The 24,838-nt window shown below is 46.9% G+C and overlaps 2 protein-coding genes across 4 annotated transcripts in view; one reads left to right on the top strand and one right to left on the bottom strand.

Moving 5' to 3' along the window:
* The first annotated feature begins 1,658 nt into the window (after window positions 1-1,658).
* TLDC2 (TBC/LysM-associated domain containing 2) lies at window positions 1,659-10,011 on the top strand. 2 transcript variants are annotated; one of them, XM_060079292.1, is made up of 6 exons: window positions 1,659-1,691; window positions 3,389-3,556; window positions 4,220-4,372; window positions 4,565-4,660; window positions 8,722-8,795; window positions 9,876-10,011. In XM_060079292.1, exons 1-6 carry the CDS (start codon window positions 1,659-1,661, stop codon window positions 10,009-10,011), a joined length of 660 nt encoding a protein of 219 aa, XP_059935275.1. The 2 variants fall into 2 exon arrangements, with proteins under 2 accessions (XP_059935275.1, XP_059935276.1); XM_060079293.1 differs by lacking the exon at window positions 4,565-4,660.
* A 1,234-nt stretch (window positions 10,012-11,245) lies between these two features.
* SAMHD1 (SAM and HD domain containing deoxynucleoside triphosphate triphosphohydrolase 1) overlaps window positions 11,246-24,838 on the bottom strand; it is a 62,683-nt gene continuing 49,090 nt past the window's right edge. The window contains exons 12-16 of one of the 2 annotated variants that reach the window (XM_060120334.1): window positions 24,609-24,748; window positions 23,502-23,597; window positions 18,492-18,596; window positions 17,788-17,925; window positions 11,246-13,383 (exon numbers count right to left, since the gene is read on the bottom strand). In XM_060120334.1, the coding sequence (XP_059976317.1) occupies window positions 13,249-13,383; window positions 17,788-17,925; window positions 18,492-18,596; window positions 23,502-23,597; window positions 24,609-24,748 (614 nt within the window). In that variant the 3' untranslated portion in view covers window positions 11,246-13,248. The remainder of the gene's footprint in view (window positions 13,384-17,787; window positions 17,926-18,491; window positions 18,597-23,501; window positions 23,598-24,608; window positions 24,749-24,838) is intronic. The other variant, XM_060120335.1, reaches the window with a different exon arrangement.

The raw sequence follows: 24,838 nt of genomic DNA, 5'->3' as shown, positions 1-24,838 counted from the left end.
CCAAGGTCACACAGCAAGGAAGTGGCAAAAACCAGGATTTAAACTCCCTGACTCCAGAGTGTGTGCTCTTAATGACTGTGTTATTCTATCATGTGGCTGTGGTTAGTCCCTTCTACTTTCTGAGTGGCAGTTTCCTTATCTGCAGTTTAAGGGTGTAAAACATGATGATCAGAAAGATATTGTCTTGGGCTTCCTTGGTGGCGCAGTGGTTGAGAGTCCGCCTGCTGATGCAGGGGACACGGGTTCGTGCCCTGGTCCGGGAAGATCCCACATGCTGCGGAGCAGCTGGGCCTGTGAGCCATGGCTGCTGGGCCTGAGCGTCCGGAGCCTGTGCTCCGCAACAGGAGAGACCACAACAGTGAGAGGCCCGCGTACCGCAAAAAAAAAAAAAAAAAAGAAAGAAAGATATTGTCCTGAGATTCCTGAAAGATATCTGGACATGGGTCAGCCTTAAGCACTGGGAAGCCATGTTAAACATTTATCAAGAATGTGTGAATAGGGACTGCCCTGGTGGTCCAGTGGTTGGGACTCCATGCTTCCAGTACAGGGGACACAGTTTCGATCCCTGGTCGGGGAACTAAGATCCCACATGCTGCGTGGTGTGGGGAAAAAAAAAACATATGTGGGGATGCCCTTTGATCCATTATTCAACTTTTGAAATTTATCATAAAGGATATCATCAGATTTATGAACAGGGAGGTTCATTACAGTTTTGCTTGTAATCACAGAAAATTAGAAGCAAACAAAGTGTCAGACATTTGAGAAATGATGTACATCCTGTGATGAAATAATAAGCAGCCATTAAAAATCATGTGTTCAAAGGGTACTGAATATAACTGGAAATTTTTCATTTGTTAAGTTTGAAAAAGCACTTTATAAAATGATACACAGTATGATCTATTTATAAATGTGTGTATATACTTATATATGAAATAAATATAAAAGATGGGAAAAAATACCCCTGGGGTTGAGAGTTTATCTCTGAGAGGCGGAATTATGAATATTTTTGTATTTTTCTTTATTCTTTTCTAAATTCCTCAAATTTTCTATAGTAAACATGTATTGTTTTAATTAGAAAAATGATTTTTTTTTTTTGTTTTCAAGATCTGTTCTTTTGGTCTAGCTTGGCCCCTTTCAGGCTTTGAGAGGAAACTGAATTGCAGGCTGTCAGTCTTGTGAGGGCCTCTGAAATAATCTGGTCTCAGAAAAACCAGAGGGGAAACAGTGTAATATGTTACATGTGGGGAAACCCAGTTACATGTGGGGAAACTCAGGGGTGCAAGGGACTTATGCAAGGTCATACAGGGAACCAGAGGCCCCAGACCCCCAGTCTGGGGGCATGGGCCAGGCTGCCAGAAGGGCAAGGAGGTAGAAGGGAATCACAGCTAGAATTTACGGCTAACGTGTTAATTGCTAACTACAAGTGTGGCCTTGAATGCCCGGCGTAGCTGACCTCTCAGACCCACCCAGGGACATACTGGCCTGGGAATGACAGGTGAATGACAGGTGAGAGGGAGCAAAGGGTAGGTGGGTGGGCATGGAGCCAGCCGGGTGTGCCCCAGGTTTCTCCCTCTCATCTTTAGGCCTCACCAAACTGCTGCCTCCCCCAGCAAGGCTGAGGGCTCACTTACTGCCCTCAGCCGGGCTCGAACAGAAGAATGAAAGGTCTCCGCTGGCGTTACAATCGGCTGGTAAGGGGCCAGCTTGGGCTGGAGGTTGGTCAGGAGAGGCGGGGGAGAGGGGGTCTGGGCCAGGATTGGATACAGGCCGGTGTCCCCCTTCCAAGCCCCTCCCCAGCTGGCCCAGGGTTCAGAGCAAGGACTCAGGAACCTGGGGCCTTAGCGCCCAGCCCCATGGTCCCAAGACCCTCAGGGAGCACAGGCCACTGTCTCCATCCCTTCCTCCCCGGAGTGGGTGCTAGATGGGGCTCTATCCAGAAGCCCACACAGCTAGGACCCTCTCCCTAGGCCTGAACCTGGGGAAGAGGAAAGCAGTGTCCTGTCCTTCTCTCCTTCTCGAGGAAGTCTGTCTTTTTTTTTTTTCCTTTAATGGAGTAGCCCCTGCTGTTTTTAAAAATTAATTAATTAATTTTTGGCTGCGTTGGGTCTTCGTTGCTGCGCGTGGGCTTTCTCTAGTTGCAGCGAGCAGGGGCTACTCTTCGTTGTGGTGCGCGGGCTTCTCATTGCGGTGGCTTCTCCTGTTGCAGAGTGCGGGCTCTAGGCACGCGGGCTCAGTAGTTGTGGCGTGTGGGCTTCAGTAGTTGTGGCTCGCAGGCTCTAGAGCGCAGGCTCAGTAGTTGTGGCGCACGGGCTTAGTTGCTCTGTGGCATGTGGGATCTTCCCGGACCAGGGCTCGAACCCATGCCCCCTGCATTGGCAGGTGGATTCTTAACCACTGCGCCAGCAGGGAAGTCCTTGAGGAAGTCTCTCCTGATGAAAAGCCCCGAAGTCATTGTGTGTAGGCGTGCACACACACACACATACACACACACATACACACTCTGGTACAGAGTGAGAGCTCAATGGAGTGAATGAATGAATGAATGAATGAAGACCCCACCATACATGCCCACTGACACACACATATATTTACACAATCCCAACTCACACTCACAAACACATTGACAGGTAACACACGAAGTCGCACTCGACACCTTCTCACACTGCTTTGCCCACACAACTCTATTTTAAGCCCACACACCACACACATTCACACAGACAAATGTGCGTTTTATACGAATCTGCGAACCTGCATGCTGTCCCGCCTATGACTACATGCGTTGTTCCACTGGCTGAAAGGGCCTTCTTTCTTCCTTTGTAAAAGGGGGGTAGTAAGCAGCACATTCTGGGGAGCTCCCTGGTGGTCCAGTGGACTCGGCGCTATCACCGCTGTGGCCCGGGTTCAATCCCTGGTCGGGGAACTGAGATCCCACAAGCCACAGAGTACGCGGCCAAACGGAAAAAAAAAAGCAGCACATTCTTCTTAGAATTCTTGGGACAATTCAGAGAGATCACGCACAGCAAGCATTTCACACAGGCCTAGTCAAGTGTGTGCTGTATATTGTATATGTCAGCCACTACTGTTGTTGTTATTATTATTATCGTTATTTCACGTACAAAGGCACAGCTGCGCCTCCCAGAGCTGGGCTGTCATCTGTCCTTCTCTCCTGCCCACGAGCTTAGAACGCAATCCCTGGCATCCACTCTGGATCCAGAGAAACCAGGCAGACGAACCACAGGGCCCACGGCCACATCTGATGGGCATGGCTGGCAGGGGCCTGGGCCGGGGTGACGAGGTGACGAGGTGGCCGAGGCTCTCAGGCTCTGGACATGTGGAAGCTGGTGTCTCCTTGTCTCTCCACTCACCAGGCCTCTTTGTGTATTCACAGCCCAGCCAGGTGGAGGACGCTCTGTCTGGGGAGGAGGGTGAGGAAGAGGAAGAGGAAGAGGAGGAGGAGACAGCCCCAGCCCCAGCCCCAGCTCGTGCTCCCGAAGATCCAGTGCAGCCCCAGCTGGCAGAAGCCAGCCAGGTTCTGGGAGCCTCGGAGATGAGGCAGGTTCGGGCACAGTCCATGGTACAAAGATTTCAGCCCTGAGCCTAAGGGTCCCACCCCCCTGCCCCACCCCAGCCAGGCCCAAGGACACCCAGGGTCACTCCTGCTCTGTCCTCTGCTCACTGTGTCACCTTGGGCAGATCACTTCTCTCTGGGCTTTTCTTCCTTTCTTGTAAAATGATCCAGTAATCCTAGCACCGCCTTCTTCCCTGGGCCAGGAGGTTAAGGATATAGTGAACTAATCTAGTCCTTGGGGATTGAGCCAAAGCTGGGGTGGGGGTGGGAGGATGAGGTGGGGGGATTAGGAGGAAGGGTTCAGCGTCTCATCTCTTCTCTGGCTGCTGGGGGCCAAGGTGACCCCTCTGACCTGGGTTCAAATCCTGGCTCTGCCACTTACTCCCCATGTGGGCTTCAGGCAGGTTGCTTCACCTCCCTGAGCCTCAGCTTCCTCATCTATAAAATGGGAATACTAATCCCTCTCTCTGAGGCTTCCTGCTAATTGGCGTGAAAGTCCCCTGGAAACAGTAAAGTACTCTGTAACCTGCAAAGCACCATGCTTGGGTGAGTGGTGGCTGTTCACCCTCAGTCCTCCTGGGACCCGAAGGATATGGGGCAAGGAGGGTGGGAGGACCGGGAACCCTCACTCACCTCCAGTCCTGTCCCTAGCTCAGCCTCCACCTCCCGCCGAGAGTCGCTGGACACTCCTGGAGTCTGGCCTTTTGCACGTCAAGGGACGGCTTCAGTCTGCGGAGCCTGTACAGGCAGCTGGAGGGCCACAGCGGGCCGGTGCTGCTGGTGCTGAGGGACCAGGATGGCCAGGTGAGCCGTGCTGGGAGTGTTAGTGGAAGGGATGCATGTCGATGGGCCCCCGAGGGCCTCTGCATTCCCCCGCTCTGCCGCAGGCTCCCCAGGAGCCTCCCCAGGACGGGCCTGTTACCAAGCCTGAAGGGTGGTGCTGCCAGTGGACCTCCAGCTCCCGTCCAGCTGCAAACTGCAAACTCTTCTTTCCAGATGTTCGGGGCCTTCTCCTCCTCGGCTATTCGACTCAGCAAAGGCTTCTACGGTACTGGCGAGACATTCCTCTTCTCCTTCTCTCCACAGCTGAAGGTGATGTTCTTAACCTTCCAGGCGGGGAGTGGGATCTATGGCAGGACAAAGAACCCGGGGTCCCAGTGGCCCCCAGCTCCATCCCCCGTGCTGGGTGCCTGGTGTCCTTCCATCTTTCCACAGAGGGAGTAACAGCAGGGCAGTGGCAGGCAGAGCTTCCCCCTTCATTTAAAAAGTGCTCAGGGCTTCCCTGGTGGAGCAGTGACTGAGAGTCCACCTGCCGATGCAGGGGACACGGGTTCGTGCCCCGGTCCGGGAAGATCCCACATGCCGCGGAGCGGCTGGGCCCGTGAGCCATGGCCGCTGAGCCTGCGCGTCCGGAGCCTGTGCTCTGCAGCGGGAGAGGCCACAACAGTGAGAGGCCCGTGTACCGCAAAAAAAAAAAAAAAAAAAAAAAAAAGTGCTCAGTTCCTGGCAACCACTGACTGGCTTGAGAGGAGGTGTGTCGCTCAGCAGATACAGGCTGGAAAGACAAAACTGGTCCAAGTGCAGGTAGCCCTGTGGGTGTGTGGGTAGGAAGATGAAGACAGACATGACCAGCGGCTTATATTTTCTTAGGCAGTGTCGGGTAAGGCCATCAGCTAAGGGTGAGGATGGAGAGGAGGGTGTGAAGGTTGAGGGGAGAGGAGACGTGGCAGGAGTAGAAAGGGAAGCTGCTGGAGAAAACTGGAGAAACAGAAGGGCAGCTAGGCAGGGCTGACTGGAGGTCTGAGACCGTGAATGTAAAGGCCACTTACTTCAGTGTGTGCTCTTCTCTAGCAAATTCAGCTCCTCAGGTTCAAGCACGGAGAGCGCCATGGGAGGGTTCAACCACGACTGGGGTTTTGCCAAGCTGCTCTACTAGAGGGAGACAGGCAAAAGGGAGTTGAAGGGCGTGGAAACACAGAATAGATGAAGCACTAGTTGCAGGTGCATTGGTTTGCCATTAGAAACCCCTGTCTCATGCACAGAGCAAGACACCTACAGATACATGCAACAACATAGGCATCTGGGTACATGACAAGGAGGTCACAAGCTTGGACTGACTGCCTTGCCGAAGGCAAAACACACCATATCTGCTGCATTGCCTCCATCACCAGCCTGGAAATCTTATCAGGGAAGAGGAGAGGGGACAGTTGTTTACAATAAACCCATGCTGGATACTAGTCCTCACCGCTGGCCTTCCAGGGTTCACGTACTAGAATCCTCAAGTTGTACAAGGTTCCTCCTACTGCTCCGACAGTTCCTTGGCAGAATCCTTTGCCGGTTCCTCCTCATCTCCCCAACCTTTTAACGTCATGGGGTCCTAAAGCTCGGGTTTTGGTTGTCATCTCTTCTCTGACTACCCTCTTTTCCTTCGAGGTCTCGTCCATTCTCACAGCTTTCCATGCCATCCAGGTGCTGATGGCCTCTCCGCCGGACTCCACACTCACATACATCCAACCACTACCCAGTGTCTCCAGTTGGATCTAAATGGCATTTCAAGCCTCACATGTTCAAAGCTGAGCTCCTGATTTTCTTCCAGAAAACTGGTTCCCCCTGCCACCTTCCCTGACAAAGTTAATGGCACCTCTATCTTTTCTGCCGTCGAGACCAAAAGTTTTGGAGCCCTTCTTAACGCCTCTTTCACACCCTACATCTGAGCTGTCAATGAATCCTGATGGCTCTTCTCTCTCTTTCTATCGCTATCCAGAATCCATCACTTCTCACCATGTCCTTTGCTGTCACCCTGGTTCAAGCCACCATCATTACTTGCCTGTGTTCCTGCTATAGCCTCCTAATGCTTCCACCTTCAGTCATCACAGTGCCTGGAGTGAGCCTTTTAAAAGGTAAGTCAGGGCACGTCACTCCTGGGCTCCAAGCTGCTGATGGCTTCCTTTCTCCCTCAGAGAAAAGCCAAAGTCTTTACAATAACCTACAAGTCTCTACATCTCCTGGCCTCTCTCTGATGTCATTTCTTGCTACTTTCCCTCTCCCGCACTCTGCTGTAGCCACACAGACCTGTCGGTTTGTTCTTAAACAGGCAGGCCTGTTCCTACCTCAGGGCCTTTGCACACACTGCTCTACCTAGTGTGCCCTCCACAGGATCTCCATGTGGGTTGGTTCTCACTTCCTTCAGGACCCTGCTCAGATGTCACCCTCTCGGCAAGGCCCTCCCTGGCCACCTGCTTTAAATTTGTAACACTCCAGCCCCTAGAAATTCTTATTGCCCTTCTCTACTTCTTTCTCCTTAGCTTTTATCGCCACCTAATATACCATTTATTTTACTTATTTACCCGCCTCCTGCCACTAGAGTGGGAATTCCAGGAGGCAGGAATTTTTGTCTGTTATGTTTGCTGTGCTCTCCAGTGACTAAACAGTGCCTGGTGCTAAGTGCCAAAAAAATTCTTCAAAGGAACTTATGATTTTTTTTCAGGGGATCACTATAGTCTTCCCAGGGTACTGTTATGGAATCTCATCCTTTCAAAAATTGGTTAATTTTTGCCTGTCTTTGGTCTTCTGGCACCTCTTGTGTTCTTCATGAATTCCCAGCCGTTCCTTGACCGCTCTTCCAAGAAGCACCATGAACATGGCCTTAATTTTTTCTGCAGCAATGTTTATCTTCCTCCTTCAAGTCTGAAGGTCATGTTCCTTGAGGAAAGTAAAGGAGGAGCTGAATGGTTCTGTCTTCTCGTGGCCACTTGTTAATATTATCTCACCTCTTCTGAGCCCAGGTCTTATCTTTTATTAGTCCATTTTCTTGCTTAACACCCTTTGGTTGCTCAGAGCATTTTTGGCAACTAATTACAGGCAATAATATGCTATACTTTTGCAGCCTTTAAAAAATCTTTTTATTAGCTAAATTGACCCTTGAATAATTTGTTTATTCAACAAACATCTATACCATGTCTCAGGAATACTGCCGGAATCAAGGCAGCCTTCACAGAGCTTACCTGTTAGCTGGGCAGGCAGTGGCATATTCCCACATGAACAGGGCCTGGGAGGAAGGGCTACTTTCAGTTCCTCTGGGATGACATTTGGGCTGAAAGATGAGAAGTGGGCCATTTGAGGATCTGGGGGAAGAGCATCCTAGGCAGAGGGATCAGCAAGCGTGAAGATCCTAGAGCAGCAATAGCTTCAGGTGTCCCGGGGACAGAAGGGCCAGGGTAGATGAAGTGCAGTCGTTAAGGGGGAAAAGAGGTCGGAGAGAAAATCGGGGGCACAGCAGGCTGGGCTTTTGGCTGTTGTAAGCGGTTGGATTTTTTTTTTTTTTTTTTTTTTTGCGATACGTGGGCCTCTCACTGTTGTGGCCTCTCCCGTTGCGGAGCACAGGCTCCGGACGCACAGGCTCAGCGGCCATGGCTCACGGGCCCAGCCGCTCCGCAGCATGTGGGATCTTCCCGGACCGGGACAAGAACCTGTGTCCCCTGCATCGGCAGGCGGACTCTCAACCACTGCGCCACCAGGGAAGCCCTGGATTTTATGTCCAGGGCCATTGGAGGGCTTTAGCAGAGGAGGGCTAATATCCGATTGGATTTTGAATAGGTCACTGACCGCAGTACGGACATGGGCTCTGGGCAGGAGACAGTGGAAGCAGAGACCCATTAGGAGGCTGTGATCCAGGGAGGAGTGACTGGCGGGGACGGATGGGACAGAAATGGTGGTAGTGAGGGTGTCTCTTTGGGGTGGGGCCCACAACACTTGCTGAGGAACTGGGTGTGAGGCAGCACTAGGGAGTGTGCAGGCTTGGTGTTGCCTCCAGCGAGCGGAGGAAACAGTTAGGGTAGAATCAGGGCCCCGCTCCTGACCTGGACTTTCCGCCTCCTCTCTCCAGCTTTGGAAGCAGGAAGCCTCAGAGGGTTCTGGTCTATTCCTAGAACAGAAGGGCTTTGGGGCTGTGGGAATTCAGACTGGAGGGCAAAAGGAGATGAGCTCCAGGGAGACTGGAGAGAAACTGCGAGTTCGGAGCCCAGAGTAGTTCCTCCGCCTTCGTTGGAGCCTGGAGGTTCTGTTTCCTCCACAACACTGCCGCCCAGTGGTGTAGAGTCAAAGTGCAAGGGCAGGACTCACCCAATAACCGCAGGTTTCTCCTATCATCACAGGTCTTCAAGTGGACAGGAAACAACTCTTTCTTTGTGAAAGGAGACTTGGATTCACTGATGATGGGCTGTGGCAGGTGCGTGTCTCAGTCCTCCCCGAGTCTCGAGTGTCGGGGTGGCCTGTGCTCGGATCCCTTCTCCCATCCGGAAATGCGAGCTAGGCTGCCCCAGACAAGATGGGGAGGCTGCTGGTTAACCTTCAAGCCTCTTCCTTCAGCAGCTCCTGGGGCCTGCTCAGTCCCCTAGCCAACCCCCTAAACCCTGCTCTAAGTCAATATTGAGAGGAGAGGGTGGCGTGAACTCTCCCCCAAAGTGTTTCGTTGGTGACAGCTTAGGCTGAATTTATATGTAACTTTGGAAACAGTATTCCATATGGTTGGATGAAGCTAGATTCAAGGGATGGGCAAGCCTCAAATCTACCTGTCAGCTCCATGATCGTAGGAACATAACTCACGGGAGGAAGGCAGGCATCTTCCTGGAACCGGGCATGCGTGCGTGCGTGTGTGTACGTGCACGCGTGTGTGTACGTGTGCACGCACCTCTTGGGGGTGGGAGATGGAGTGCGTTAGGAAGACAAGGTTAGTCTCGCCTCTGGTATGACCTGCAAATTCAGGCAGAATAACCCTTATCCTGAGGGTACAGATGAAAGCATTGCTTGCTTAGAACCAGGCAAGTTCTTTGCTCTCCCAGCTGCCTGAAAAGCCTCCACTGAGAGGCAGATTGACACAGAACGCACCAGCCACGGCTGATTTGCAGTAAGCCACTTCCCAGCTACAGCCTAGGTTTGCTGTCAAACGAGGGGATTAGAATGGATGCCCTCTGACGTGTTTTGGGCTCAGAGTCCACGCTTGCAAGAGTCCCTCCTTTGGTTAAGCATTGCCATCTTTAACGTTCTGAATGTTCTAAAACTGGATTGTGGTGATGGTTGCACCACTGCATATATGTATCAAAATCATTGAACTGTAAAAAAAAAATGCTCCAAACCCTGTGGGGAACAACATGCGAGCCCCTAACAATCAGGATACATTGGTTTAAGGGGAGCTGAGACAAAGGCAAAGTGTGGCTGCAGTGGTGGTGTAGCCAAGCACCGCTGGTGCAGGTCCGAAAGGTGTCAGCACCCAGGAGGGAGCGATGCCAAGACTCTCCTCTCTCTTTAGTGGCCACTTTGGGCTGTGGTTGGATGGAGACTTGTATCACGGGGGGAGCCACCCCTGTGCCACCTTCAACAACGAGGTGCTGGCCCGACAGGAGCAGTTCTGCATCAAGGAGCTAGAGGCCTGGGTCCTGAGCTGATGCCCCGTGGGCAGCTTCCTGGGGCAACAGGGGCTTGGATCTGCCCCCGGATGCTGACGAGGCCTCCCTCACCCTGGGCAGTCCATTCTGTCCGAAACACAGATGGCGAAGTGTCCTAGTGTGGACTGTGGCTGTGAGCCAGCCTCCCGTCGCCTGAGGACCAAGACAGGCATGGGCACGGCCCATGTTCTCCTGGAGAGGGGACTTTGAAGGAGTGAAAGCACTTATACCTCACCCAAGCAGCACAAAGTCCCTCAGGAAAATGATCTTTTTAGAAAGTATACAGTTAATACATGTTTATTGTAGAAAACCCAGAAGATATAGAAGAATTAAAGTTGCCTAAAATTCAACCACCCCCCAAAACACTAACATTTCATGTATATCCTTCCAGACAATTTTCTAAGGAGATATATATATATCTTACAAAATGGGATTCTACTCTATATGTGTTGGACATTATTCTAACTTAAAGAATATTGTCGGGCTTCCCTGGTGGTGCAGTGGTTGCGAGTCCGGACGCCTGCCGATGCTGGGGACACGGGTTCGTGCCCTGGTCCGGGAAGATCCCACATGCCGCAGAGCGGCTGGGCCCGCAGCCTGTGTGTCCGCAGCGGGAGAGGCCACAACAGTGAGAGGCCAGCGTATCCCAAAAAAAAAAAAAAAAGAATATTGTCAAACCACAGACACCAGGACTCAACCAGTGAAATTAATAAAGACTCCAGTAGCATCCTTCTTTTCCCAGAACAATGAGGGCTTTCTGTCTGCCACCAGTGTGCCACCGGGTGCTTGCAAATCTCTTATTTAGTTCCATGAGGAAAATATGAAAGCAGCAAATGAACAATATGCATATTTGGGTAAAGAATTTGAAATTCTGTAGATGGGAACCTCAGGGAGGTTAAAAAGGAGGAAGGGTATGTTTTCTGGCAAAACAGGAGCTCAGAAAAACTAAAAAAAAAAGAAATCCATACCCCTCCTCATGCTAGTGCCTGTCTCCTTCCAGAAGAAGATTCTTTATCAGACCATTACTTGCCATTATTGAATGAGGAAAACCAAGTAACATAGGCCCTGTTAATACCATCCCCTCTTGAAGACCCAATACAGTGCTGAGGTATAAAGAAATATCTGGGCGCATTCCTAGACCAAACACAGTTCTGTTGCACAAAAGGGTCAAAACTGGGCACACAAGTGTGACAGAAAGTCATCAAGGAAGACACGGTTGGTTTCAAGATAGAGATACATTCATGAGGTTTTATTGCAGCTGTTTCCCTCACCCAGATGAAATAACCAGTCACTTGAACTTGCAGTTCTATTTACATTCTCAATGTGACAATGCTCAGTAACTCTAGAGGCCAAGCTGTTAAAGTCTCCGTTTTTATACAAATAGTGAAGATGTTTCTTAAGAAAAAGTTAACCTTGTCAGTGGCACATGGTTCCCATAATTAAAACAGTTGCAAAGAACATAAAGTGCAGCTGCCTGGTATGTAACAAAAGATGCAAACAAAATAGATTCAAGTTGTTTCTCAGAGAGCACAATGATACTACAATACTGAGACCACAAAATTGCAGAGTAAAACAATGATTTAAAGTAGGAGGTGCAAAAATAAAACAATCTTGGCAGAGAAACATTACATTCTTGACCTTGGGTCCGGGCACATGAAGTCTGGGACGGATGCTTCTCCCTACTGAACATTTCAGAGGCACCTTGGTTAAAATGGACATGACCCAGTACCACGGACCACTTTCCTTGTGCTTCTATGAGCCCGTGTGTGACCACATCCCCACCACACAGCACCGTGGTGGGAGAGGAGAAGGGATCTAACTACTCTATGAATTAGGGTCAACTCTTGATTATCTACTGAGGGATGGGGTAGGGGTGATAGTGCACAACGGCAGACATTCCAAATACCTGTCACCCTAGAGTCTACAGCAGAGAGCCTGGTTACACAGTGGATGGTGCAGCACTCCTAAGGCCCTGTGGATAATCCGCTGGCCTGTGGTCTGAGTTCCTCCCCACTCCCTCTTGCTCTTGCCCAGGGCCAGGGATGGCTCTCCAGGCCCAGCCTGCCAGGGAGTGTCAGGCTTTTGTAAGGGAGTGTCGAAGCACGAGATGTTAGGGGCTCATGACTACACTCCCCGCTGCCCTGCCTCCGGCAGCCACCAGCTTTGGCTCTAACTCCAGACTTTGCTCTTAGTGAACTTCTGTAGCACTGGGGATGTGCGTATGGGAGGAGAGCCCTCAGTTCAGGAGCGCTGCTCAACCACAGTGGTGTAGAGACACAGAGGGGAACCTGGAGTTCACTGGGCAATCACTTCATCTCTGCACGGGCAGCTACCAGCAAAAATGAAGTCCCAGCTCTGAGGAGCCCTGAGGATGGATGGTTCCTGTCATGACTTCTGATCAGCACCCAAGCAAGATGCAGAGAGCAGGTGGGAGGGAAGCTGCCTTCTCCAGGCTGGGCAATGGTAGAACCCTCAGGGCTTGGGCAGTGAGCGCTCAGGAGAGAAAGAAACCAACACGGGCTAGAGCTACAGCTGACCCAGAGAACAGCTTGGTTTGGGGGATCCCTCTGCCACTGGGGCTAGGGGTCTCCTATAAGGTAGCCTTATGCCCCACTTCAGAGGAGGCCAGAGCCCTCAGATCTTTTCAGCAAATCAATCAGGCCTGTCATCAAAACGCTGGAGCCCCTCCTGGCCCTCAACTACTGTTGATCCCACATGGCAGCTTACAGGGGGCTAAAAGGGTGAGGGTAGGTGCCTTTCACTAATGTTCCAGCCACTCAAGGAGAGCTCTCTTCAAATTTGGGGTGATGGGCATCTCCTCGGGGGCGCAGGATTTTACATTTTGCTTTTAACTGTGGCTGTTCGTGAGAATCCCAAATGCAAATTCCAGTGTGCACCTTTGTCTGATTTCCAAATTTTTAAAAAAACAATCATACGTCCTAAGAGTTCAAAGTACATAAAAGAGTGGTTATTCTAAGAAAACAGGCTACTAAAGAAGAAAGGCTTTGATTAGTATTAAAAATAGGCAAGGCAGTGCTTTCCATAGCTCATGTAATAAAGTTTGCCTAATACCTGTTCCTCTAAATAAAAATGACTTAGCATGTGCGTACATTCAAAATATAAAATAAAAAGCACTAGTTGTCAATACATTTGTAGAACTCTGTAATCAAATTCCCTAAATTAATTGTGCTGGGGGGAGGACGGAGAGGCTTTTTGTAAACAACTGATTGCAGACATTCACACTGAGTCATCTGGAAAAAGCTTGACTCTGAATTTGGATGCTTCTCGGGTGTGAGCTGGACCCTGGGCTGAATCTGTGTAATTCCACTCCAATTTTCGAGGTGTTATAAGTGGGGCTACAATATCACCATCCTGTCAAAGAGAGAGAAACTAGAAATAGAGAAAAGCCAGTTTTCATGGTTTTGAGCGAACGCCTCAGGTACACATATCTTTGTCCTGAAGACAGATTGCTTCTGGACAGACTTACTCTTGGGAAACCCCAGATTGTATATATGCTCAGTGTGTGGGCTGAATTAGAAACACCACGGTCCTAGGAAGGGAAGAGCCCTCAGAGCAAAAGCCACCAGACCTATTCTTTTCACATGGCTAGGTTTTACGGCCATCTCCCTTCACACACTTCCACGGCACACACTCTGTCCTGGTTTTCCAGGAGAAAGAGGGCCCGCACTTGGACCCTTGCTCCTGTCTTTCCTAGTCTCCCCTGTAATAAATGTCCCAGGTCCGTAAGACGGCAAAGGGGGGAAGGACAGCGTGCGCCTGCAGAACTTGAGCTTCGCTCCACAATCAAGGCTATAACTTTGGCCCCATCAGCACTGACTCCACCCAAAACAAGGGATGGTGTCAAAGTGAAGTGACACTACAACTTGAAAACAAAGAGTGTGAGAAGCTAGGCCCTCTAACACCTGACTCTATCCTGAATCGTTCTTGAACTTGTGGATGGATTCTCGAGGTTATATGAGGGTACAGGATCTGTGAGAGCCTTTATTGCACTAGGAAGAGAATGCTTGTGACAGAATATCGTGGCCCTCATTTGCCTACTTGCTCTCAGATCCACTCTTCGCCTCCCTCTGCTGTGCTCTGTGTAACAGGAGCTGCTCTTGTGAACTACGTTTCCCAGCTCCCGTGTCTACCGGCCTCCAGTCAGGTTTGGCCGATGGGAGGCACCGGTGGGAGGCTGGAAGAGAGGGGGCAGAGAAGCCAGGGTGTCTCTCCCCTAACCCCTCTGGCTGGGTACAGTGGCTGTGATTCTGCTGTGGTTCTATGCAGATGGCCCAGCACCTGGACTCCCACCTCCTACCCTACCCTCCTGTTGTCTCACTGTTCTGTTTGCCCATTTAGCTCTTCTAAAGCTTTCGGATCTCATGCCCCGTATCACATTTCTTCTGCTGACCTATGCTGGATCTGACTTATAGAGCTATTATTAAAAGCAGCCACACTACTGCCATGACACTCATATTCGGAAGACCCGTACCTCAAGTCAACATTATTTGTTTTCAAACTCATCTCTATTTCTACCAAACATCCTTATCTCTACCTGTTCTAATTTCACCTCTAGTGAATTTTATGAACGCCGACTTGACTATGTCACTTTCCTGCTTACACACCCCAATGGCTCCCACTGCTCTGGTGCTCTTGGCTTACAGCACTGTGCACAGCGTCCCACCCCCGTCCCTAAATGCACCCTGTTCTCTCTCACCTTCCGGCCTCCCCCACACCCCCCTTTACCTAGCTGACTCCTCATCCATTCTTCAGGTCTCAGCTTCCAAGTTCCTCTTTAAATAAGCCTTCTCCAACCAACCAGACTTAAACCCTTCTCCTTTGTGCTCCTCTAAGACTGTCCACACTGCCCCTGACCCCAAAGCACTCACCACACCATTGTGATTGTTATTTACTCATGTGTCTGTTATCCCCAAATAGAGCGAAACCCGTGGGAACTGTCTCAGGTACTGTTCCATCCCTGCCCCCTAACATAGGGTCTGGTGAAAACATTCATTCCCTGACTGAATGTATCTGGATTTAAGGTCACTATCACCACATGGCTGAACTTGAATAGCCTCTTGTCTCTCTGCTTCCAGTCTCTCCACATTCCAATCCATCTGCTGCTAGAGTTTTCCTTCTTCATCAGGGGTTTAGTCTCCTTAGGAGCTACAGTACATAAGACAGACATACTTCCTTATTTCCTCTGGTCTCACTCTAGCTGGAGACAAAACCCAGAAGTAAATAATAATTACAGCAGCATTGTAAGTCTTGAATACTCTCAACAATTCCCTGCCCACTGTACATAACAATAAATCTTTCTTAGCTGATTACCCACGCTTCTCCACAATCCAGCCGACTCTTCCGTTTCCCCTGTCACCTCAACAATAAGACTTTGAGGCCCCCAAACACACCCAACTTGTTCCAGTTTCATTTTTGTGTAGCTCCCATTTCTCTCTGCTACTCATCCAAACACAATCCAGACTTCTGGATGTAGTAGAATCCTCCCTCCTGCCTAAGACTTTTCTTTCTTCCTTTTTTTTTTTTTTAAACATCTTTATTGGAGTATAATTGCTTTACAATGGAGTTAGTTTCTGCTTTATAACAAAGTGAATCGACTATACATATACATATATCCCCATATCTCCTCACCCTTGCGTCTCCCTCCCACCCTCCCTATCCCACCCCTCTAGGTGGTCACAAAGCACCGAGCTGATGTCCCTGTGCTATGCGGCTGCTTCCCACTAGCTAGCTATTTTACATTTGGTAGTGTATATATGTCCATGCCACTCTCTCACTTCGTCCCAGCTTACCCTTCCCCCTCCCCGTGTCCTCAAGTCCATTCTCTATGTCTGAATCTTTATTCCTGTCCTTCCCCTAGGTTCTTCAGAACCATTTTTTTTAAGATTCCATATATATGTGTTAGCATACGGTATTTGTTTTTCTCTTTCTGACTTACTTCACTCTGTATGACAGACTCTAGATCCATCCACCTCACTACAAATAACTCAATTTCGTTTCTTTTTATGGCTGAGTAATATTCCATTGTATATATGTGCCATATCTTCTTTATCCATTCATCTGTCAGTGGACACTTAGGTTGCTTCCATGTCCTGGCTATTGTAAATAGTGCTGCAGTGAACATTGTGGTACATGACTCTTTTTGAATTATGGTTTTCTCAGGGTATATGCCGAGTAGTGGGATTGCTGGGTCATATGGTAGTTCTATTTTTAGTTTTTTACAAACCTCCATACTGTTCTCCATAGTGGCTGTATCAATTTACAGTCCCACCAACAGTGCAGGAGGGTTCCCTTTTCTCCACACCCTCTCCAGCATTTATTGTTTCTAGATTTTTTGATGATGGCCATTCTGACTGGTGTGAGGTGATACCTCATTGTAGTTTTGATTTGCATTTCTCTAATGATTAGCGATGTTGAGCATCCTTTCATGTGTTTGTTGGCAATCTGTATATCTTCTCTGGAGAAATGTCTATTTAGGTCTTCTGCCCATTTTTGGATTGGGTTGTTTTGGTTTTTTTTGATATTGAGCTGTGTGAGCTGCTTGTATATTTTGGAATTCAGCACCACCAAACCAGCTCTACAACAAATGCTAAAGGAACTTCTCTAAGGCTTTTCTGACAGCTCTCCCAAAGCTCTGAGTCCTAACAGACTCACCTGTGTCCCTCCCTCTGGCATCTGACAAAGAGTCGATATACTGGGCTACTCTTTCACGTCTCACCTTTGGTTTTTGTTTCCTTCAGCACCCAACACATGGGGGCGGGGGTGGGAAGCAGCTAAGGTGTTGTGAGGGACAGCACTAGGCCAGGAAGTAGAACTCTGTTTCCCACCTGCCTGCCAGTCATATTCATTCAGTCAACAAATATCAACTGGTCACATTCTCTGTGCCAGGCACCCACCATGTGCAGGTCAATAAGGGATAATTTCAACAACATTCTCTATGGGATTGGCAACTAGAGAATTTAAATAGGTTACAGGTTTGGGAATGCTGAGTTTGAAATAAGTTAGAAAACTTATTATCAGTTATATGTGGCCTTCAATAAGTTAAAACTCAGCTTTGGTAACCTTCTCTTCAGGATGAGGACACAATATCTCACCTCCCAGAGTCACTGGGAGGACTGGGTGAGACAACTGGTGAGAACACTGTCAAGTACTATTCACATATTCACCATCTTAAACTTTTATTACTAGGACAATAGTGATAAACAGAGCGCCCACTCACAATTGCTGTAGGAAGAAACTGCTGGTGGACACAGATTCAGGCATTTAAAAAGGAAAGCTTAATGTGGAAAAGCCTTTTTTCCCCAAACCAAAACCAAATGACATTTATTTATTTATTTACTTTAAACTTTTTATTTCATATTGGAGTATAATTGATTAACAATGTTGTGTTAGTTTCAGGTGCACAGCAAAGTGATTCAGTTATATATACACATGTATCTATTCTTTTTCAAATTCTTTTCCCATTTAAGTTATTACATAATATTGAGCAGAGTTCCCTGTGCCATACAAGGTCCTTGTTGGTTATCCATTTAAAATATAGCAGTTTGTACATGTCAATCCCAAACTCCCCAACTATTCCTCCCCACTACCGTTCCCCCCAGTAACCGTAAATTCGTTCTCTAAGTCTGTGAGTCTGTTTCTGTTTTGTAAATAAGTTCATCAAATGACTATATTTAAATGAGAACTTTCCAGAGGGATGTAAGGATTGCTTGTGTTTTTTACTTAAAAATGTGTGCAACGTATGTGAATGTTACCCACCTGTGGCTTGGTGAAGTTATTGATTAAACACCAGTGAACGAAATGCTGTTGTGCAGCATGCAGACTCCTTTTATCCGTCTTCTTACAATAAACTCGAATCAGCTGCTCAGCAAATACCTCTGGCAAAAACTGTGAAACCTTTTTAAAGAAGGAAAAATTTCACTGTCACCTTGAATTCACACACTGAAGAGAGATCAGCTGTTCCTAAGCTCCATGCTTGATGTTATATTAAAAGCACCATGTTGTTTTGCTATTTTATCCCAATGATAATCTAGAGAAAAGAATTCAAGGCAGCTGTCATATTGCAAAATGTCCCGCAATTTTATGTCCATTAATAAAAGATGAAAGGTTTGTATGATATAATTACATGAACACTACTGACTCTCACACAGAAGATATGCAAATACGCACATTTCACTTGGATGACTTCAACCATATGACACTCCCTTCCCACCAGACTTATAAGCTAGCCTCTAAACCAAAAAACAGAGCTTTCTTCTGTGTTCAGCAAACAGGAGAAACTGGCTCTTAAGATAGTCTAGGCTACACAAAATTAGGTATACTTTAATTTTAAAGATATGCTTCTGCTTCTTTTTTTTTTTAACGGTACACATTGACTTTAGGACTCAACCTGAAAGTAAAATGCAATTTACGGTAAAGTTCCAAATGCCACTGTAGTATATTTGTTTTACCTAAGTAGTTACCTGATTTTTAGTAATCATGATTGCCTGGCTGGGCTCACTCTTACAATAGAAGCGAACATGATCAATAGGATTCTTGTCTTCCATCCCATAATCCATGTTGATAACCTTAATACAAGCAATAAATAAGTGATCGTGTACATAATAGCAATGAGAGTTCAATTCAGGGTCATGGGGCATCACAGGAAACGAAGCAGAGCTCTCTGGAGGTTGAGAAGTAGGAGCCCTGGTAGGGTGGCTCATAGCGGAATAAAAGTAGCTCTGGTGCATGACCCATAGGGAACTGGTCTTTGAAATCTGGGTGGGGTGGGAGGGGTATTTGTGCTTTCAACGTAAGTAGGGTATAACGTCAATACCTACTACGTGATAGACACGTGGCAGGCACTGTTGTGTAGAGATACAAGGACCCTTGATAAAATCCCAGCCCCCATAGACCACATGGCCAAGACTGAGGTAGAACAAATAATTTAAAAAGTAACTATCGGGAATTCCCTGGTGGCTCAGTGGTTAGGACTTGGTGCTCTCACTGCCGGGGCCCGGATTCCATCCCTGGTCAGAGAACTAAGATCCTGCAAGCTGTACAGCCTGGCCAAAAAAAAAGTAATTATCTAACCCCATTTGTTATAAGAGCTACCAAGGAAAAGCAAATGGTACTGTGAAACTTTGTAACCTGGGAACCTAGTAGTCTGGGGCTCCTAGGCAATGACTGGAAATGTTTTCCTGGGAAAGTGACTTTACTAATAAGTGAGCAGGAATTAACCAGGCCTAGGTAGGAAAGAAAAGAATTCCAGGCAGAAGAAACAGCTCTGAAGCAGAGAGGACTGAAACTTGTCTGCTCCTTTTAGTAACACTGAAGTCACTGGTGATCTTAGTGAGAGTAGTTTTAATACAGGCTGACCTCAGAGAGATTGCAATACAGGCAAAGTGCAATAAAATGACTTGCAATAAAATGAAATATAGCTGTATAGTGATGGTGACAGAGAAAAGGTTCAGAAGTAGATGAGAAGGGACTTCCCTGCAGGCTGGTGGTTAAGACTCTGCGCAGGGGGCACGGGTTCGACCCCTGTTCGGGGAACGAAGATCCCGAAAGCCATGTGGCGTGGCCAAAACAAACAAACAAAGAAAAAAAAACAAAGCAAAACAAAAAAGAAGTCGATGAGAAATGAGAAAGACAACTTTTGGAAGTTTGGCTGTTGAGAGGCAAGAGGGGAGAATATGAAGCGGACCGTGGTACGCAGGAAAGGTAAGGGGACACAACTTTTCAATGAGTTTAACCCTGAAGAAGAGAAGATGGGTAAAGAGGAGTGCAGGGTTTGTTATTTTCTTAAGATGAAAGTCTGTTTAACTGCTGATGGGAAAGTCAAAGAGGGAGAGGAGAGAACGCATACTGTGTGGTTCTGCAAACATTCTGAGACAAATTGCTCTGTGGCTGCACTGCCCAATGGGGTAACCACTGGCCATGTGTGGATTTTTACATGTCAAGTCAATAACATTAAATATAAGAATAGGGCTTCCCTGGTGGCCCAGTGGTTGAGAGTCTGCCTGCCGATGCAGGGGACACGGGTTCGTGCCCCGGTCCGGGAAGATCCCACATGCCGTGGAGTGGCTGGGCCCGTGAGCCATGGCCGCTGAGCCTGCGCATCCGGAGCCTGTGCTCCGCAACGGGAGAGGCCACAGCAGTGAGAGGCCCACGTACCGCAAAAAAAAAAATTAAAAAAAAAAATATATATATATATATATAAGAATAAAATTAGTTCTTCAACTGCAGCAGCCACATTTCAGTGCTCAATAGACATGTGTGGCTAGTCACTACTGAAATGGACAGCACAGATACAGACCATTTCCATCACCACAGGAAGTTCTATTGGACAGCCCTGGCCTGGAACACAATTAGAAGGGTTACCCTTAGCCTTTTGATAGGAAGAGAGACACTTCCCCACTGTACCAGAGCGAATTCTGAACACAGCTGCACGTGGAGGCAGGCTTGCTTGTTTGACGGTGTAGGTGGAGAGAGTTCCTATCTAATAACCTATATTTTATCTCTGAAATAAGAGCTGAAGTGGGGTTAGTCACTGAGAGTGAATACAGTTGGGGTTGGGAAGCAGGGCTGGAGATTTGGGAGGAGCGAAGATGGTTTGAAAGAGTCCCTGTGGAGACTAGGAGAATTGCACTTAGCTTGCCAGAAAGTCCAGAGGGCCCACCTAGGGTTGGTGACCATGAACTGTCATTCAGCATTTTGCGAGGGAGTTGAGGGTAATTGCAAAAAGTGACTGAATTAATGGAAACACGATCTAAGTTAGACTGGGAGAGAAATAAAGACAGAAGATCACTAACCAGCTGGAAGAAAGTCAGGAGACAGTAAACTGGAGGTCCCAATGAGCTAGGAACTCAGGGGACAGCCAGGCTGCAACAAAGGCAAAACGATAGTCAGAGAAGAGGCTAAAGATAGAGGGGAGTTAGTTAATTACGGAGTGGACATTCCAAAGGGCTCCACCGACAGGTTTGGGACAAGGGAAGAGATTGGAAGTGAAGTAAGGGGAAGAAATAGAGTAATGTGGTGATGATGGTTCAGAAAAGAACAGATGATAAGAGGGGCTTATCCTGTGAGTGGTGACTGAAGAAAACCGGTATGTGAGCTTTGCTGGCTATGCTGCCAGTGGCCTGTGAGACAAGGGTGGACATCTGAGATTCAGCCATGGTCCAGAAGTGAGACCAGGGGTCTGCAGTACACGGCCAGCCCTCCCACTCTGCATGGTCTACTGGCTTTGACAGCTGCATTCCTTTATCTGTGAGGGAGAATTGCTCAGTCCTCCCCACAATCCCAGGGCTGGTGCTGTCATAGGTCTCTCTCCTGGGTGTTGTTTCATAATGGAGGACCTGATGCAGCACTGACATTTTACCCATCATGGTAAGGCATGAACACTAATCAAATTTTCAACAATTTAAGTGCCACTATCTCTTCGGTATTTATTTCCTTGGCTTTAGAATAGTAATAAAAGGCAATCCCTATTTTCTTCATAATGCATAACTGTAAATTCCTCCTTAAAGCAGATTTGATAAAACAGTTATTTTCCAGAAGAGCAATGTTATACAGAGATCCCATTCTTAACCAAGGACTCAAGAGTAAAAAAGTAGCTACAGATCAACAACAATGAATCTTTAATTCTAAATGGTAAATTATGTTTTATAGCCCATTACATAATCATAAGTTACTACATACAGTCCCCAAAGGGGCCATGTATGGTAAGATGCACCACGTAAATGTATTACACCGTCAAGCTAAAACTAGATGCTAATTCATGGTAAGACATTTAATTAGCAATTTTATTGCTTTCTCAGAATACAGATAGGCTTTACCCATCTTAAAATGGAAACAGTTTCAGATTATGAAACTCTTGTACCATACTCACTGTAAAAAAAAAAAAAAAAATCACCTGCAATTCCACCACTCAGGTAGAAACAATGTTAACATTTTACTATTAATATATCCAAAATTTTTTCAATATGTTCACTGCACACACACATTTAAATGTAATGTATATACATTTAAAGAAACAAAAAGAAAATCATTCTGTATGTACTTTTTTTCACTTATTATAAACATCTTTCGATGTTAAAAACAACTTTTAATGTTTGCATTATTCCACTGAATTTCCTATTGAGAGACATATATAGGGACTTCCCTGGTGGTCCAGTGCTTAAGACTCCACGCTTTCAATGCAAGGGGCGCAGGTTCGATCCCTGGTTAGGGAACTAAGATCCCACATGCCGCGTGGCATGGCCAAAAAAAAAAAAAAAAAAAAAAGACATACACATTTTCCCCCTAATTTCACACTATAATAAAGCCACAATAAATATATTTGTGCTTTCTTTGAAAAACTGATCACCTCCTTTGGACAAATGCCCAGAATAAAACTGCTGGGTCAGTTAAAATTGACCCTAGTTTGGTCTTTTGTATCAATTTACACTCCTATTTTCACATACCTTTATTATCACAAAATCTTATAAAAATTTTTTTATCTTATATGTCTGATAATCAAAAAACTCGTTGCACCAATTTGCCTATAGGTTAACAAGAAAGTTAAACTTCTTTCATGTCTATTGGCCATGTGTATGTCATCTTCTCCTGTGCATGGCAGCCACCTGAAGTACCTCTGATCCTCTAACCATTGGGAGATGGGGAGGTGGGGGACTGACTAGGAGTAATGCCTGCACTGAGGGCAAGGGCAGACACATGGGAGCCCAGGGATAACATTCTGGAGAGTGAAGCCTTTCAGAGCCTCAGCAAGTCAGGATGTGAGATCCCTTTATTCTGGTGGAACCTCATCTAATGAAACAGGAAACTGCAGCCTGATCTGCAGATCTGAGGCACTTCAACACGCAGTCAAGCGAACAGAGAGAGGGTCCAAGGGCCGTTCACCCACTGTGTCCCTCGGCAAAGAATCGTTATGGAGAGACTGCCTTTTGCTCAAAGATGCATCAGCAAGAGAATAACAAATGAGAGGCTTATGGAAAAAATACACAGAGAACACTGTCCTGAGATTTCAGAGGAGTAGAACTCTGAAAAGAATTTCTTAGAGGAAACAAGAAAATCTGAGAAAGCCATTTGGCATTATCATTAGGATACAAGAAGACACTACATCCTCTGAAAATAGGAGTCAAAAAGTCTTAACTTTTTCCTTTGTGTGTGTGTGTGCAATTAAAATATTATTGGTATGTATTATTTTTTTGATCAAGAAAATATTCAAAAATCACTATATACAACGTTCTATTAATGACACGACCACAATTACATAAAAATATTTACAATATTGACATAAAAATGTCAAAGGTTTTAAAACTGCTTAATGTTAGTTTTTTTCTGTGATATCACAGGTGATTCTCTTTCTTCCACCTTTCTGTATTTTCCAAATTTTCTATAATGAACATGTACTACTGTTATAATGGGGGGGGTAGTGGTGCTTTATTTTAAATAAATTCTTTGCTTAGTATGTTATTGGACTAACTACTTACATCCACTATGAAATCTTCAGCCTTCAGTTCAGGTTCTAGCACCATGTCACTGGGTTTAGCACTGGCGACCCCTTTCGGAAGGCTTTCGTAGTTTTCCTAGAAAAGACGAGGCTCCTCATGTTAGAACTCCAGTTCTTCATTCTACAGTGTTTGTTTCAGGAAGAGGTTCCCTCTCTAAAAACGGCACTTTACCAAAAAAAGTGGGTAGAGATTTCCCTAACAAATATATGGCTTCTGCCTATGCCATCTTTTAATCAAATCACAATAGTGCGATTTTCATAACAGAATTTCACGTTGAAAAAAATGTGGCATTAACATATTAGTAAAACAAGAAGTAAAATGTGACCCAAGGAAGTATCATGAGGCAGGGTGTGATTATCAGTGTGGCTTTTGTTATGGGCTTTCTGGCAAAGAGAAAACCCTTCAACAAGCAGGAGAGATAACTGGTAACTGAACTAAAGAAGGCAAGCAAGCACCATCTGCGAGAACCTGATAATCTGCGAAAGAAAGAAGTAGTTAAAGCAGGTCCTTAGAGTGTCAAAGAAGCTCATGCAGATACCTCATTTTGAGGCCCCTTTTTCTTACATTCATTTTCTTGCCTTTGGATCTAGACAAAATTTGAGGCCCCCCTCTCACTTCTGAAATGAGAGAGTAAAGGTTTTGGAGTAAATGAGACTTGGCTTTGAATCCTGGCTCACTAACTGTGCTTCCATAGGCAAATTATTTAATCTCTCCCAAGCCTCAGTTTCTTCATCTGCAGAGCAGGCCTCAGAAGACTGATGTGAAGATTAAATGAGAACGTGTAACGGGCTTAGAATACAGTCATGGTATTGTGATGGGCTAATGGTTTCCTCTTGGGGGTCAGAGGACCTTTCAACTTACCCTTTTTTTTTTTTTTTTTTTTTTGCTGTACGCGGGCCTCTCACTGCTGTGGCCTCTCCCGTTGCGGAGCACAGGCTCCGGACACACAGGCTCCGCGGCCATGGCTCGCGGGCCCAGCCGCTCCGCGGCATGTGGGATCTTCCGGGATCGGGGCACGAACCCGTGTCCCCTGCATCGGCAGGCGGACTCTCAACCACTGCGCCACCAGGGAAGCCCTCAACTTACCCTTTTAATCTTTATTTGTCCCAAAGGCTGAGTCTCACCCACAAACTTGTATAGATTACGGCATTCAATTTTCTTTAAAATCGCTCGTGCAGCATCCAATTTGGGATCAGCAGAGTATAAAATCTCCAGAAAAATGTTATCTGCCAATTTGATGAAATTTCAGTTGCATTAAAATGAAAAAACAAGATTTTAAAAGACTCATACATTGCTGTATGACTCATACATCGTCT

The sequence above is a fragment of the Mesoplodon densirostris genome, chromosome 16, assembly GCF_025265405.1.
Source record: "Mesoplodon densirostris isolate mMesDen1 chromosome 16, mMesDen1 primary haplotype, whole genome shotgun sequence".
Classification (NCBI taxonomy): domain Eukaryota; kingdom Metazoa; phylum Chordata; class Mammalia; order Artiodactyla; family Ziphiidae; genus Mesoplodon; species Mesoplodon densirostris.
The sequence above is the reverse complement of the archived record's forward strand: the minus strand, read 5'-3'. Positions and strand labels throughout refer to the sequence as shown.

Coding starts and splice junctions, on each gene's coding strand:
- TLDC2 (XM_060079292.1), top strand. CDS start 1,659: ATGAAAGGTCTCCGCTGGCGTTACAATCGGCTG. Junction 1,692..3,388: donor GCTGGCGTTACAATCGGCTG/GTAAGGGGCCAG, acceptor GTGTATTCACAG/CCCAGCCAGGTGGAGGACGC. Junction 8,796..9,875: donor CTGATGATGGGCTGTGGCAG/GTGCGTGTCTCA, acceptor CTCTCTCTTTAG/TGGCCACTTTGGGCTGTGGT.